Source organism: Physeter macrocephalus, chromosome 1 (genome assembly GCF_002837175.3).
Source record: "Physeter macrocephalus isolate SW-GA chromosome 1, ASM283717v5, whole genome shotgun sequence".
NCBI classification, from domain to species: Eukaryota; Metazoa; Chordata; class Mammalia; order Artiodactyla; family Physeteridae; genus Physeter; species Physeter macrocephalus.
In genome coordinates, this window is record NC_041214.2 from 87,123,664 (window position 1) to 87,138,351 (window position 14,688).

The 14,688-nt window shown below is 46.4% G+C and overlaps 2 protein-coding genes across 3 annotated transcripts in view; both read right to left on the minus strand.

Annotated features, from left to right (window-relative positions):
- APOD (apolipoprotein D) overlaps positions 1–14,688 on the minus strand; it is a 97,432-nt gene that overhangs the window by 62,203 nt on the left and 20,541 nt on the right. The window lies entirely within an intron of this gene.
- On the minus strand, positions 9,904–12,355 carry LOC114486653 (small integral membrane protein 29-like). Its single transcript, XM_028492558.2, has one exon. The coding sequence runs from the start codon at positions 11,599–11,601 to the stop codon at positions 11,281–11,283; it is 321 nt and encodes a 106-aa protein (XP_028348359.1). The 5' UTR covers positions 11,602–12,355; the 3' UTR covers positions 9,904–11,280.

Sequence of the window (14,688 nt, forward strand, 5' to 3'; positions counted from 1 at the left end):
TGAGAAAACCTTGGCCAAGAAGAGCACAAGGGGGAGAGAAGCACAGGCAAGCCAGGCTGGGGGCCTTCCTGTGAGCCCTGGCCCAAGACGGCCTTTATAGGACACCTGGGCCTCCCTTACACAGTGTCCATATCTGCAGAGAATAACAGGCCACTTAAAAGGGTGTGGGTAGCACTTTACAATTCACACACACACTTTTATCTCATAGGCTCTTCAGACTGCACGGGCTTTTTTTTTTTTTTTTCTTTGCGGCACGCGGGCCTCTCACCGTTCTGGCCTCTCCCGTTGCGGAGCACAGGCTCCGAACGCGCAAGCCCAGCGGCCACGGCTCACGGGCCCGGCCACTCCGCGGCATATGGATCCTCCCGGACCGGGGCACGAACCCGCGTCCCCCGCACCGGCAGGCAGACTCCCAACCACTGCGCCACCAGGGAAGCCCCCAGCACGGGCTTTTGTTGCTCCTGGAAGTTTCATCTCTTGTGCAAAGTATTTCTACCCTGATTTGGTCTTTCCGAGTCCTGCCACCAGGCAACTCCTCAGATACCAAGGCACTGGACTCCCCGCAGAGCACAGCATCCTGCCCACCAGAGAATGGCCGGGAAAGGGGAAAGGACTATGAACATGGGTCCTTTTCCTCACCTGCTCACACCTCACTGTTAAACCCAGCGCTGCCTCTCCTCAGAGCTTTGCGGCTCAGCCTCCTCTTCTGGCCGGAACCGCGCCTCCCCACTTGGGACGCACGCCGTCCAGGAAATGGCTGGGAATCAAGGCCACTGGGCCCGACCACCAACGTGCAATTTAAGCAGAAGCTAGACCGTCTCCTTCCGCGTCAATTTGCCTGACGCTGGAGAAGGGCGACCTCTACTGTTGGTTCTTGGAAGGGACGCAGCGGCTTTCCACAACCGAGGTGAGGCTCCTGGGGCCAGTCCAGCAGTGAACCGAGAGGGGCAGAGTTTAACTGGACTTGTAAGAGAGATGGGGAGGAAGGACAGAGGGGACTCTTTTTTTTTTTTTTTTTTTGCGGTACGTGGGCCTCTCACTGTTGTGGCCTCTCCCGTTGCGGAGCACAGGCTCCGGACGCCCAGGCTCAGTGGCCATGGCTCAGGGGCCCAGCCACTCTGCGGCATGTGGGATCTTCCCGGACCCGGGCATGAACCCGTGTCCCCTGCATCGGCAGGCGGACTCTCAACCAGTGCGCCACCAGGGAAGCCCTGGAGGGGACTCTTGAGCTCCAGGAAGCCCAACCGTGCACACTTGGCCTCTGAGGCCTGCTCATTGTCCAAACACACCTGCCCCTCTTGTAACATCTTCCTCTTTTGTAACACCCAAGACTCAGCCCACCCCTCACCCCTGACTCACCTGGCTGAAACAAGCTCACCTGCCTCTGCTACCAGACCAAACTTGGGTCAGCTCACCTGTGCACAGTAAAGCCAATCCACTGACACCTGGTTGTGGTGAAGGAAACTGCAGTGTTTATTGCAGGAGACCAAGCAAGGAGTCCAGGCTGCTTATGCTTAAAAGCCCCGAACTCCTCAAAAGCTTTTAGGGAAAGGTTTTTAAAGACAGGGTGAGGGAGAGGGGTTGGGTGTGTGTGATCAGCTCGTGGACATTCTTCTGATTGGTCGGTGGTGAGGTAATTGAGAGTCAACATCATCAACCTCCTGATTCCAATTGGTCTGGGGTCTACGTACTTGTGGTCAGCATGCAGTTAACTTCTTCCACCTGATGGGGGTTTTGGTAGCTGTCAAACAGCTCAAATGATATGGCTCAGGATATTATCTATAGCCCTTGAGGAGGAACTAACGATCCTTGACTTTGTTTAATGGCTAAACTATTATTATTTTGTCATGCTTGACTGTTTTCCTTTCTTTCTGCATTTTCTCACTTCTCTGATTAAATTTATTCTTTGGAATTTGGGGAAGGCCTAGGAGGCTAAGGTTTTTTTTTACAGACAAGAGGCAGGCAGAGGACATGGGGGAGGGGGGTCTGTTTGTGGAAGACCTGTTCAGTTACACTTCTGTGACTGGAGAAGGGGAAGGTGGGAAAGGCATCAAGCAATGTGTCTGGGTATGAACCAGGGCACCTGGTTGAATGCACCAATCCTCGGGTGGCCTCCATCTATGTCTCCATGGTCCTGCCATGACCAATCGGTCAGTCCTGTCTTCGGCAGGGGGTTGCAGTGGGGAGTGTGTGAGCAGGCAAATACTGGTGGCGTGTCCTTGTGAGGCAGTGGGACTGCCTTGTGACTGTGACTTTTCAGGGCTCCACCACCTTCATCAATACGACCCCATTCTTTGAGATGGAAAATCCACAATCTTCAGTAAAGTGCTACACTGTTTGGTTTAAAGCCCTCCTTCCCCCTTTCCCTTCTAAACAGACGGCCTGCTTAAGCCCCTCCTATAAGGACTTGTAGAGCTGCCACCGGCCACAGGATGTGACGCCCATGGGGCTTAGGAGGCAGAGGCTTTAGGAAATGAAGGGTTTGGGGATGCTTGAAGGGAGAAGGGGTCCATTCTCAGCACTATGCCCTCTCTCTTCCCAGTCTCGCAAGTATATTCAGAACCTATTTGTTGCTGTTTTTTCTTATATAAGAGTTATAATCTATTTTCATTTTTATGTGACTGTATTGAGTTTAATGAGACCCCAAACTGCCACACTTACAAGGTCAAATTGAGTGTTTTTTGTATATAATTTTTGCCAAGTCTATTTCCAACCATAGGTAGGGTGACCACCCATCCCAGTTTGCCTGAAACAGTCCTGGTTTACATCTGTCACCTGGGCATAATTATTCATGGTGTTCTCTTTCACTCTGAAAAGGGCCCCACTTAGATGGTGAATTACACTGTCACGCTAATCACAGATAATCTATGTAAGAAAACATTTAGGCATTAGGATTTAGAGGATGTGAGAGATAATGTTACCAGGAATTTGAGATTTAAATGGTTATTATAATCTTGGCACAATTAGATCTAAGATTTCTGGCAGCTGAAACAGAAGAAAAATATGAAGAGTTAGGAAGTTGATTCTGTCCTGTAAAATGATGCATATTATGTCCTTTGGAGGGACATATTTATCAGGCACTTAATTTTAGGAGGAATTTTTCACCTAAATTGTTACATAAGGGACACTTGAGTAACATAAGGGACTGTGTCTTCCATGTTAGTTTTTGCAGAATTTTCTATGTGGCCATTTTTAATATTGGTCCTTAAAATTATTGTGCTTTTCCAATTCTCTTTCTCTGTGAAAAATGGGGAGGGAATAAAAATTATTTCACAGAGGTTAACTGAGATAATATGTACGCAAGTGCCAAGTAAACTATAAATATCAAAATACTGTCATTTTCATTCTTATTACCTTGTTGAAAACCCTGCTTTTATTGATGGGGAAGCCAAGGCCCAGAGAGAGAGAAGTAATGTGGCTACTTAGTGACAAAACAGGGGTTAAGTTTCCTGTTTTATCCCTCAGTGCTAATAAAACCTCACAGAGCTGTTCACCAAGACATTCTGAGATTCTGTCAGGCTGCCAGTGTGGGCTGGAGGTGGGGTGGGAAGATGAGGCAGAAAGGCTTTGGACAGTAGTGGCCCAGATGGAGATGCTAGAAATGGTGTTTTAAGTCATCATCATAAAGAGATGTTATTAACCTAATTTTCTTTTAGCAAGACAGAAAGCTTCTCATGGTGATTGTCTGAGTCACTCTCAGGTGAAAGAATAAGCCATCTATTTTTTGCAAGTTAAGAAAAAAGTTGCTCCCAGTCTGGTTTCCAGGGGCACAGCCTTTTGGGACTAGCTCTAGCAGGGGGTTTTCCAGCATTATGGCAAGACCTTCTTTTCAGCTTCTCCTCCTCCCAGCCAGTAAGTCTCAAAGTGTGGTCCCAGACCAGCAGCACCTCCATCACCCAGAAACATGTTAGATATGCAAATTCTCAGGCCTCACCCCAGACCCACTGAATCAGAAACTGGGGGTGATTCTGTTGCACACTAAGGGTTGAGCTCACCGCTCCAGGCTGTTCTTAGGGCCCTGTCTGGCTTCCTAGAGAGAAGAGATACAAAATTGTGGCAATTCTCCCCCTTGCTGCTCTCCCTACCCCGCAGGCAGGCTGTCCTTTCTGAACTCCCAATAACAATTGGTTTTTCAGGTATGGCCCTCGCACTTGCTCAAAAATGAAGTTGCATGGCCTCTGTTGGATGGTTTGCCTTGCTAATACCAGCTCTGGATAATACACACTACCTTTACCAAGCATTTCATGTGTGCCAGATTTGAGAGCACTATGTTCTGATGGCCCAATTTCGTTTTGTTTTAAAGAAAAAACACTTAAGTCTTCCGCCTCCAATATCTATGGCTGATTTCCAGTTGGGATAAATTTAAAAGGATCCCATTTATTTTTTTTTAAAGGTTAATCAGGTCTCCAGGAAGTGAAAGCTATAGCCTTTTACTTTTCACTAGAATGTAGAATTCTGTAGGAACTGCTATTCCCTTCCAAGAGAGCTTTTCACATTTCCAAATGGGTCTCAGCAGAAATAGTCTGTCCTAACCTAAGAGAATATTGATTCACTTTTCAAGGCATAATGAGCCTAACAGTTTTACCTGCTCAGCCCACCACTGCAGCAGACCAGTCTTATGGGTGTGGACTTATCAACGAGGAAAGAACCCTCAACCTTCCATGCTGAGGGCTTTTCTTGACTAGACGTAAACTGAAAAGGAACTGAAGAGAATTATGGTTGCATAGATCTCAAATTGCCCTCTTCCATGTAGTTCTTCCTAGTGGAACTTTCCGGACTACTCAAGGCACTCTTCCCCAAGCTTTGTTTTGTAGGCAGCACGCTGCCAGGAGAGTGGAACATTTTTCTACTTGTGTGGCAGAGAAAGCTGGAGGCTGGGAGGCTGGGGCTGTGTCCCTGCACTAGTAGGGCAGGAGGGTACACCCCAGAGCCGACTTCCGCTCCTCAACCTGAGCAGTCAGCACAACCCCTCTGAGCTCTGGGGCAAGCTGCCTTGACCAACAGCAAGGGGGAAAGACTCTTAAGAACAGGTAGTGTAACTGAGCAGGATCCTCTGGGACCTTCCTGGGACAGAACCCCCCACCCCATGTCCTCCGCCTGCCTCTTGTCTGTAGAAAACTTTAGCCTCCTAGGCCTTCCCGAGTTCCAAAGAGTAAATTTAATTGGAGAAATGAGAAAATACAAAAACAAAGGGAAACAGTCAAGGAAGACAAAATAATAATAGTTTAGCCATTAAACAAAGTCAAGGACCTTTAGTTCCATCTCAAGGGCTACAGATAATATCCTGAGCCATATCCTTCGAGCTGTTTGACAGCTACCAAAACCCCTATCAGGTGGAAGAAGTTAACTGCATGCTGACCACAAGCATGTAGACCCCAGACTGCTTGGAACCAGAAGGTTGATGATGTTGACTCTCAATTACCTCACCACCAACCAATCAGAAGAATGTCCATGAGCTAATCACATACCCCACAAACCCCTCCCTCACTCTCTGTCTTTAAGGGAAAAAACATTTGACTCTCAATTACCTCACCACCAACCAATCAGAAGAATGTCCATGAGCTGATCATGCACCTCCCAAACCCCCCTTCCTCACCCTGTCTTTAAAAACCTTTCCCTGAAAGCCATGGGGGAGTTCAGGTCTTTTAAGCACTAGTTGTTTGGACTCCTTGCTTGGTGTCCTGCAATAAACACTGCAGTTTCCTTCAGCACAACCCGATGTCAGTAGATTGGCTTTACTGTTCATGGGCGAGCTGACCCAGGTTTGGCTTGGTAATGGGGGAGAGTAACAGATGGAGACAAGTAAACTGAATCAAGAACAGAAGTATCTTTCCTCCCAAACACTGGTTCGCAGCCTTGAGCTGACATTAGAATCACCTTGGGAAGATTTTAGCATTTCTGACAACCAGGCCATACCCTAGACCAATTAAATTAGAATCTCTGGGAGTGGTAATCAGGCAACAGCATTTTTTTTAAAGCTCCCTGGGTGGTTCCAATATGCAGCCAGGTTTGAGAGCCATCTTTCTAGCATTCACTTCCTCCATCTTTCTAGCATTCACTTCCTCTGGTAACTGCTGTTTTCCTGCCTTCTCTCAGGGCATGGGCCCCTTCTCATTTGTCTTGCTTGTATTTCTTCATTCTTCTGGCCTTGAGGACCATGATGTAGAGTCAGGGGCATCTTATGCTAAGTGAAAGTTTAATCTGAATTTCTTTTGCTTGGACCCCTTGTTTCCCTTTGGATCTTTTATCTTTTTCAAACAGAGTTGACTACCAGTAGAAATGATTGGTTTCAAGATTCAGGAATGAGACATAAAGACAGATTTATCATTTGATTTTGGACTTCTGGTCACTTCTGGTTGAGTATGATGAACAAATGAGCCTCTCCATAATGAGACATTGCTTCATGGTAGTAGTTGAAGAAAAGGAGAGCCTCAACAACAGGATAGACTCTTAATGTTTTGCTGGACAGATATAGTGATGTTTTCAAAGGTATGTCACCAGAGACCCTCCAAACAGCCATGTTAAAGTTTGCCAATTTATGACCACACGATCTACCTCTCTCTCCCCTGCCGGGCATGATGGGGTCTTATCTCCTTTACAAGTTCTCTCCTCCCTTACTGACTACAAAAACATTCTTGGAAAGGGTCTTGGGTTGAATTTGTATGCAAAATAAAGCCTGTGATTTTGGACTCTTAAGGAACCTGGGTGTGGCGGTCACCAGTTTTTGTCTAACGAACCCTCCCCTCCTTCTTTCTTGCCATGCAGCTCTTCTAAACACTAAAACCTTTTAAAAATTCTGAAACAGGTTCCCATACTCCCTCCCCCACCTCCTGATTCTCCCCAACACACTGATTCGCCATACTTCTGTCAGGATCTGGAGCATCATGGACCATGAGAAAAGGAGAAATACACTACAGGTTGTGAACCAAGTAAGCATATGGTACTCTCTCCCCTTCTCCTTTACTCCCCTCTGCTGCCTGGGGATGCCTTGGCTAAGTACCATCCTCAAGCTGTTTTCAGTGAAAAAATGCCGCGTCATTAGAAAGAGCGACTAAACTTTGAAACTGTTAAATGTCTATTTAGCCTTTATGTTACCCTTCCTAACGTTTTATATCTTTCCATGAAAGTTGGGTTTTCTACTTTCATCCCTAGGATAGATGGACTTGCTCTGGGAATTCCCCAGGCCAAGGGCCAGGAAGAAAACCTCTCCTCTTCTCAGAACAGGTGAATTCACGAAGATCCTGGCCTCAGCCCAGTTTCCCCAGAAAAAGGAGCCTGAGGCAAAGCTTGCACGCTAAATCTCTACTGGGGAAAGGTACTGAGTTCCAAGGAAGTAAGAATAAGGGGAAAAGGGAAGTGAGGAGACAATGGAAATACAAGGTAGCTCATTACCAAACGGGCCTCAGCTTCTTCTTTTTTTAAAAAAATTTATTTATTTATTTATTTTTGGCTACGTTGGGTCTTCGTTGCTGTGCTTGGGCTTTCTCTAGTTGTGGCGAGTGGGGGCTACTCTTCGTTGCGGTGCGCGGGCCTCTCTTGTTGTGGAACACAGGCTCTAAGTGCACGGGCTTCAGTAGTTGTGGTGCACAGGCTTAGTTGCTCCGCTACATATGGGATCTTCCCAGACCAGGGCTCAGAACCCATGTCCCCTGCATTGGCAGGCAGATTCTTAACCACTGCACCACCAAGGAAGTCCAGGGCCTCAGCTTCTTAAGCAAACACAGCTGGTTGCTTAGGAAACAGTGCTTGATCCAGGGGGCTGGGATATAAGACCGGCTAAGCAAGAGCTGACTTGGGGGCACTTCCTCAGGATGATGGGTTTAACATCCTGGCAAGGACCCCAGGGGATGAGGCAGGCTGTAGGGTGGCTCCTAGAAGCCTGGAGACAGTGATAGCCAATGCTGAGTGCTGCAGTGGACACACCTGAGTCGCCCCGGCAGATGGTAGTGAGGGAATAGAAAGGCTGAGGAAAGTGGGAACCTGGAATGGATATGTAATATGAAGCCAGGCAATCCACAAGGGGAGTATGTTCCACAGAGGTTTCTGTTGGAGCAGGAAGGTGGAGGGAAATATAATTTTAATCTCATTTGACTAGTAATTTTTATTTTCTAAATTTTCTAGAATAAACTGTCATATTAAAGCGAGCAAATCACCAAGAGCTCCTCCCTTGGTGAGTTTTCCCAGAGGCATAATGCAGCTTCCTCAAGAGCATGGCCCACCTTTAGAAGCTGAGTGTTCCAAAACCAAAGGAATGAAGCTCAGAAACAGTCAACTCTTTGGAGAGGAGGTGTGATGTGGAGGGAGAGGGGATAGGCCCTACATCAATTCAGCAAACGTTTGTACGGCATCATCTACGTGCCTGTGGTACAGGGATTAATCCAATCTGGTCCCTGAGCTCCAGGAGCTCCCAAATCAATAATCAAAAGCTAGCCATGGAGGACTTCATGCCTGGGTAGAGATCATCTCTTTGGGCCTCTCTCAGAATTGGGAGTGTTGATGTTTACTTAGTACTGGGAAGGGTTGACTTTAAGTTGTTTTCCTAGTAACAGAAAAGCCCTCTGATCCACTGCCCACGTCAATGAGACTAGGCCAGGCCAGGGCCAGAGTTTGTTCCTAAACCTGCAGGGCCTTATGTGTGAACCAGGGGCTGCTGACCCATTGCTGCCCAGCTGGCAGACTTCTAGGGAAATCTACAAAGGAAGCACCTATGTGACATATTTTCTCCAGGGTTTCTGTAGGGTTCCTGCCACCTTATTTATTTATTTATTTTTAAATTTTATTTTATTTATTTTTTTTTTGTGGTATGCGGGCCTCCCTCTGCTGCGGCCTCTCCCGTTGCGGAGCACAGCACGAACCCGGTTCCCCTGCATCGGCAGGCGGACGTGCAACCACTGCGCCACCAGGGAAGCCCTCCTGCCACCTTAGAAATGAAGAAGGAGAAAAAACTGACAGCAAATAGCTGAACAAAATTCCACTGAACTGGAGAGAAGATTCTTGGTTGTGTTGCCCAGTGCCTACACACTGCCTGCATGTGACGGATTCTCAGTTGCTGTCACTGATTGAGGCAAGGTTGTTATTGGATGCATCTGAGAAATTTTACAGAGTACCGTTTTTTTTGTTTGTTTGTTTGTTTTTTGCGGTACGCGGGCCTCTCACTGTTGTGGCCTCTCCCGTTGCGGAGCACAGGCTCTGGACGCGCAGGCTCAGCGGCCATGGCTCACGGGCCCAGCCGCTCCGTGGCATGTGGGATCTTCCCGGACCAGGGCACGAACCCGTGTCCCCTGCATCGGCAGGCGGACTCTCAACCACTGCGCCACCAGGGAAGCCCTGGAAAAATTTTTAACGAATGTAAGCATAACACACACAGTTGGTCACACTACATAATATTAATTTGCTTTTCTCACTTAAAAATATATATTGAAGATCTTTCACACAAGCCTAACCTATTTAATGGCTGCAGAATATATTTCAGTGCATGAGTGTACCATAATTTAGTTACCCATTTGCTGTTAGATATTTATATTGTTTGCAGCCTTTTGATTTTATAGTGTTATGGTGAACATAATTGTGCATATGCCATTGGGCACTTCTACAAATAACTCTAGATGATTCATTACTAGAAATGGAACTGCCAGGATGAATTTTGGAGGATACTGCCAAATTGTTCTCTCCCTCAAATTTATTTGAAACAACTATTGTATGAATCTGCCTATTTCCCTATATCTAGCACCTCCCTAGGACCAGGGCCAGAGGATCCCTGCCATGGGCCCCAAGCTGTAGAAAGCTCCATTCTGGCTCTCCTCTGGTGATGACCTTTGCACAGGGCATGGGCTCTATTGGGTCAAAGGGGTGTGCCCAGCTAAAGCCTGCACCACCCCCACTTCTTGACCATGCTCTGGGTATCTGAGACCCTAGAATTTCTTTCCCAAAGAGCCCTAAGCCTACCTCTGGGGACTGCATAGGCCTCTTCCCAGATCCATCCTCCAGAATGCATATGGCTGATACATTCATCCTTAGGCCCTAAGGTGGCCAAGGGGTAACCATATATGGAGTGTAGAGGGAGCTTGGATGTGTGGGCTGGGTGTACACGTACACACACACACACACACACACACACACACACACACAGCGTAAGGCATCTCACAGTGGAGGATGGAGCTGGGGTGGGAAAAGAAGGGGCAGCTATGAACTAGGGGCTGGGTGCCATCTTTGGTGCAGAAGTCTGAGGAGTGTAAGAAGTCTAAACTTGAACCTGGCCTTTCAGATTATGAATGATATATATTAGTTAAGGTAAGAGAAAAAAATATTTGATGGTTTACTTGTAGTTTGTCTGTTGCATTTGTATTGTTGCTTTAACCCTGCAAACGTTAAGGGTGGGTCACTTCCAAGTTTTTAATCTCTGCCAAGCTTTTGGGGTGGGGCGTGGGGGAATGGTATATGCGATAGGCATGTCTTTAAAATTAGTAATGATGAGCACATTTACATGTTTCTCAGCCATTTTTCTCTGTGAAGTACCATTTTATATTTTGCTCCTTTCTTCTTTTTTCTTTTCTTTCTTTCTTTCTTCCTTTTTCTTTCTTTCTTTCTTCCTTTTTCTTTCTATCTTTATCTTATTTATTTGTAAATGTTGTCTTGTGTATTAAGGTAATTACCTCTTTGTTACCTGTATTGCATTTGTGTTCTCTCTTTTTGTCATTTATCTTTTGATTTTCTTCAGGGTATGTTCTTTTTTTTTGCCAGTGTTTAAACATTTTCTGCTTTCATATGTATCTATCATTTTTCTTCTTTTCTCCTTTTTTTAATGGCTGTTGTTTACATGCTATTTATATGTTTTTCCAAAACCTATCTTACTCTAAGATCTTTTTTTCCACAAAATGCTTTATTTACAAAACATATGTACTGAATATTATACATCAGGCCCTATCACCATGGAAACAACTGCAAAGCAAAGGCAGGGAGGGCTAGCAAAAGTGATGCCCATAGAAAGGGCAGAGCTCTGTCTCTTGGCCAACCTTCCACTTCAAAATGAAAACTTCCCATTAGCACCGGGGAGCGTGTGGTGGGCTTAGAGCCCACAAAGACTGAAGGCCTAGAGGGGAGTGAGGTGAAGGGGGGAACTGGTTGCTCTGCTGGGGCTTATGAAACAGATGCTGCTGGGAACGGGTGGGAGGAGGAATGGACACCCAGTATCCGGCAGGGAGCGCTGGATGAGTGCAAGCTGGAGTGGGAAGCAGCAGCTCACAGGTTCTTGGGCGCTCCAGGCCCAGAAAGTTCTGAAGATCAGGGTAAGGGGGTCAGGTCGTGTCTTGACACCAGCAAGAGCATTTGCTTGAGCTGGTAGCCACTCTGCCAGCCATGTACCACCTTTCCCACGCCAGAGAGGAACTCCTGCTCAACCTCGTGTAGCTTCTCAGCAGGGCTGTAGCTGCACACGGGGAGCAGGTGATGATGAAGCCGATCCCCCTGCTTTTTCTTCTGGATGTACATTACCACAGCCCCTACTGCCCCAACCAGGGTGATGAGGAAGAAAGGCTCCCACACACGGCCCCCCATGGAGTCACTGTTGACCTGGGGGGACATTGGGACTGTGGTGTTACTCATGACATCAACAGCCAGAGGACTGGGTAGTCAGCGTGGGAAATAGTGCCTCGGGAGGGCGCCCCCACTGGGCTCCCTTCCGCCACTGCAGCCCCAACAAGAATGCCCTGGGTTGGCTCCTGGACCTAAGATAAACAAAACAAAACTACATATGCTTTTTCCCCAAGCAAATATGGACACATACACTGCCTCCTGAGCCAGACAAAGATCGGCTTCAGAGAGAAGAGATGGAAGGCAGAACAGAAAAAAATATTTGAAGAAATAATGGCCAATATTTTCCCAAATTTGATAAAAACTATAAACTCACAGATCCAATAAGTTCAATCAACTCCAAAGCACAAGAAACATGAAGAAAACTACACCAAGGAACATCGTAATCAAATTGCTCAAAATCAATTATAAAGAGAAAATCTTAAAAGTGGCCAAAGGGAGAAATGAATACAGGATGACAGCAGATTTCCCACCGAAAAAAATGCAAGCAAGACAGCAGGGGAGCATCTTTAAAGCAATGCATGAAAAAAATCAAACATGTTAACTAGAATTCCATAACCAGCACAAGTATCCTTCTAAACAGAGGTGAAATAAAGGTTTTGTTTTCAGACATATGAAAGCTGCAGGAATTCATTACCAGCAGACCTGCACTACAGGAAAGGTTAAAAGAGGTCCTTTAGGCAGAAGGAAAATGATACCAGGTGGAAATATGGATCAATACAGAGAAATGAAGAGCAGCCACATGGGTAAATATCGAAAATCTTTTTCCTTATTATCTAAATCTCTTTAAAAGACAATTGAGTGTTTAAATAAAAATAAGAACAATGTAGTGTAGGTTTTATAGCATATGTAGAGGAAAATGTAAACAACACAGCAGAAAGTTCAGGAGGGGAGAAATTAGACTACTGTATGGTTCTTATATGTGTATTATATTACTTGAAGGTAAATCGTGCTAAGTTAAAGATATATACTATCAACCTTAAAGCAGCCTCTCCTTAGACTTTCAGTTTACTTTCTACAAACTAGGCACGTTAATTTAGTGATCACCTATTTTTACTTGGAAAAAAAAAACTTTTGTAAACAGGTAAATGTAATGTTTGAGCTATCTTCCCACCAACTTGCACTGTCATTGGGGTCAGTCCTGTAACAGTTACAGTCCTGTAACAGCTAACTCACAATGTAAAGGCAGTATTTATTTACTGACCTCAGGAACTAAAAATGGGCAACTCATTTTGCTTCAGGTTTAATTCTTTTTATCTCCTTGTTTCTCTTGTTTTTTTCTGTCTGTTTTTCCCACATGGGAATTATAGAATCTCAGCCCTCTGGGAGATGAGTGGCTTCCAGTAGGTGAAGTGTTGGCTCAGGTGTCTGAGTTCTATTTGTGGGGTTGGAGAGACCCTGGAGGCAGGAACAGCCTGAAAGTCATGGGTGAAGGTAGAAGGTCCCAGGGAACAGACCAGGTGGTGTGAACTGCTCACTGGGGCTAACGGCAGAACAGCCAGACATATCAGGCTGAAGATTTAATTGTGGTTTGGATTCTCACTAATATGCCTCCTGCTCTTGTCAAGATCACCAGTGATCTCCATGTGTTACATTCAGTGGTCAACTCCCAGCCTCATGTTTTGACCTATCAGCAGCCTTTAAAGGCTGATCACTTCTGCCTCTTTAACACATTTCGTTCACCTGGCTTGCAGGGGATCGCTCTTTCTTGGCTCTTCTCCTACCTCCTGCCTGTTCTTTCTTCGTCTCCTCTGCCGGTTCCTTCTCTCCTCCCTGACTTTTAAATATCAGAGGGTCTCAGGGTTCAAATCTAGGGCCACTTCTTTTCTCTATCCACATTCACTCCCTTAGTGATCTAACCCAGCTTCAGGAATTTATTTTTTCCAGCCCAGATTTCTTCCAGACTGCATTCCACACTCCACCTCTCCCTTTGGGTATGTGAGCATCTCAATATTCACATGTTCAAAACTGAACTCTAATCTTCCACCTAAAATCTGCTCTCAAATTTCCCCCCTCATCTCAGTTAATGAAACTACATCCTTCCAATTATTCAGGACAAAATCCTCAGAGTCATCTTTGACATCTTTCAATCTCTTTTACCCTTACATCCCATCTGGTAGCAAATCCTGCAGACTTTATCTTCAAAACATTCAGGATCAGGCCACTCCTCACACCTCTGCCGCTACCAGCCTGGTCTGAGCCACCATCATCTCTCTCCTAAATCATTCCAGCTGGCTCCTAACTGGTCTCCCTGCTTCCATCCTTGACCTACTTCAGTCTGTTCTCAAATGGCAGTCAGGAATTCTTTCAAAATCCACGATAAGTCATGTTACTCCTCTTCTCAAAACCTTCCAGTGGCTCGCATCCCAAGCAATAAAGCCAAAGTCCGACGTCCCCTGTAATCTTGCCCCAGCTCCCTCTGACTGCAACCCCACCCCCTTCTCTTCCTCTCATTGGCTCTGCTCCAGCGACCCCGGCCTCCTCGACCTCCCTGTGCGCCCCGAACTCACTGCGCATGCTCACGCCTCTCTTGCCCTTGCTGTTCTCTCTGTGCAGTTGCTATTACCCCAGCAAGGCAGAGTTACTCTTGAGCTAATGGAGTGGAAGCTTCCCGCCCTTCACTTCCACAGGCCTCTCTAAGGCCTGCACCTACTTTTATACTGATAAATTTATATTGTTTTTCTTAAAAAGGGTCTCAAAATTGTATAAACATCAGATCCACAAATCTTGGATCTACTCCTGTTCCCCAGATATCTGCATGGATTGCTACTTTACCTACTTCAAGTCTTCGTTCAAATATCACCTTTGGTTTTTGTTTTTTTGCCGTACGTGGGTCTCTCACTGCTGTGGCCTCTCCCGTTGCGGAGCACAGGCTCTGGACGCGCAGGCTCAGCGGCCATGACTCACGGGCCCAGCCGCTCTGCGGCATGTGGGATCCTCCCGGACCGGGGCACGAACCCGCGTCCCCTGCATCGGCAGGCGGACTCTCAACCACTGCGCCACCAGGGAAGCCCCAAATATCACCTTTGGAATGAAACTATTTAAATTGTACCTGCCTCTCTTCCTGTCTGGCAACTACCCATCCTCTTTTCCTACTTT

What these genes read in the sequence shown, in the direction of transcription:
- LOC114486653 (XM_028492558.2), bottom strand. Translation starts at nt 11,601, where the DNA reads ATGAGTAACACCACAGTCCCAATGTCCCCCCAGGTCAACAGTGACTCC.